We start from the raw sequence: 2,101 nt of genomic DNA, 5'->3' as shown, positions 1-2,101 counted from the left end.
GGTGTATAGGAAACCCCCCCCCCCCCCCCCCCCAGTGCAATTGGGGCTAAATTGAGTTAATTGCCATTCAAGCTACATGTGTAAACTAGCAGATTGCCTGTCAAGAATGAAAGGAGGCAGGGCGGGGCAGGGGTGGCAGTGAGGGAACCCCACATCTGGCCCTGCTCTACCCCCACCCCACTCCCTGTGCTTTGTCTCTGCCCCCATCCTCCCCACCACCTCCCTCCTGCTGTTCTGGGTCTGCCTGGCCCATGTTTGCCTGCCTCCTTGTTCCACTCCCTTTGTCCGTACCTGCTGCCTCCCCCTCCTTACCAGCTGTTGGGTGGCAGGGGGGTGCTGCCACCATGATGCTGCCCTCAGGCAAGGAGGCAGGGGGAAGCCCCACTCCCTGCTCGGATGGCTGGGCATGTTCCAAACTTCCCCAGCAGTGGTGCAAACTTGGGCCTGAGCCGCGCAGCCAATCACTGCCCACCCTCTTGGTGGTGCATGCCTAGTTTGGGAGCATTATGTACAGACAGACAAACTAAGCCTTTTATTATATTAGAATGACTATCCAGGGCCTGTTTTGATGCGAGTCAAATGTACTATGCATCAAGTAGACCTTGGCTCCCTAGAAGTAGTGAGAGATTTGGAATAATATGCATTGGAACTCTTTAATAGGCACAAGAGATTGGGTGGTGATTGCTTAAATAGTCTTGGTCTTAACAGTGTATTCTCCCCAGCTCTGCAGATAGTACTGTTTTACATTATGATATCGGAACAGGATTTCATCACATGAATTTTGGCAGGAGAGCTACAGATGCGCTTGTTTCTTTATTTTGCCTTCAGGGACGTCCATCAGGGGATGCTTTTATCCAGATGAAATCTGCAGACCGAGCTTTTCTGGCTGCACAGAAGTGCCATAAGAAGACAATGAAGGACAGATATGTTGAAGTCTTTCAGTGTTCTGCTGAGGAAATGAACTTTGTATTAATGGGGGGCACTTTAAATCGAAATGGCTTGTCCCCACCACCATGTAAGTTACCATGTAAGTTTTGCCTGGGTCTTGGCACTGCTCTATGCTGTGTGCTGGTAGGTGTTGGAGCTTCTTTCTTGACTGTCTTTCTGGTTCTTTGAAAGGTATATTTAATGGGGATGGTTAATGCAAGGCTTTTCCATCTGCAATCAATGGTAGCCTATGATCACTTTTTTTTTTTTTTTCTTTTGGCTGTGGATTACTATGACATGGGAGAAAAAACTATATTCAGGTTATGCACGTGACTTCTTTCTTCCCCCTCCCCACTTGCAAACTTATCTTTCTGAAGCTTAACTTGCCCAGGACAAGCAATCACTCTTAAAAGTCAATTGGACTACCAAGGTCTTGATAAGGAACATTTTCATTTTAAAAAAATATATAATTTGGGTCATATCTATATAGCACTTTTCAATTAAAAAAAAATAATTCTCTTAGTGAGAAAAAGTGAGAAATAGTTCTCTTTCTCACTTTTAAATAAAGTTCAGTTGCAACCATTATGCTTTTTTCAGACTTAAGCACAAATATTCTGCCTGTTATTAACGCCTACTAATCCATGACTTCCTCTATGAACAATCTAAATTATTATGGAGTTAAGTCTATTGGGGCATTTTATACACATACCTTTTTGCACTACAGCATGCTGGAGATCCGGCACATTGGCGCAGACTCAATTAATTGAGTTTGCTCCACACATGAGCTGATGCACTTTGTGCTGCATCGCTTGCAGTTGTATAAGTGGTGAAATGCGCATCAGCTCACAGAAAATAGTGGCGATGCGCTTTTGAACTAAAACACTTCAGTGTGGTGTTTGAGGCCTCCTGCCTCCTCCAGCTTTTAAATCATTCTCTTGCTGCTCAGGTGAGTGGCATGGGGCAAGGGAAAGCTGCAGGAGCTGGGAGCCTGGTGTAAGGAGACTTTCCCTAGCCCAACTTCTGACTCAGAGCAGTGCAGGGCAAGGCAGGCTGCCATTGCCACTGTAGCAACAGCCCAGGAGCCTGGCAGCAGGGGTGAGGTTTTTTGTTTGTTTGTTTGGTTTTTTTGCAGGGGGTGTGGTGGGGAAGGTTGGTTGGTTGGTCTGTGTCGTCC

General features: G+C 46.3%; 1 protein-coding gene across 1 annotated transcript in view; it reads left to right on the top strand.

The window, feature by feature from the left end:
• Positions 1-2,101, top strand: part of ESRP1 (epithelial splicing regulatory protein 1) — a gene marked incomplete at its 5' end in the record, with an annotated part of 41,102 nt that overhangs the window by 23,657 nt on the left and 15,344 nt on the right. Inside the window, one exon of the mRNA XM_025199420.1 lies at positions 829-1,015. Coding sequence (XP_025055205.1) covers positions 829-1,015 — 187 coding nt within the window. The remainder of the gene's footprint in view (positions 1-828; positions 1,016-2,101) is intronic.

The sequence above is a fragment of the Alligator sinensis genome, unplaced genomic scaffold (genome assembly GCF_000455745.1).
Source record: "Alligator sinensis unplaced genomic scaffold, ASM45574v1 scaffold273_1, whole genome shotgun sequence".
Taxonomy (NCBI): Eukaryota; Metazoa; Chordata; order Crocodylia; family Alligatoridae; genus Alligator; species Alligator sinensis.
The sequence above is the reverse complement of the archived record's forward strand: the minus strand, read 5'-3'. Positions and strand labels throughout refer to the sequence as shown.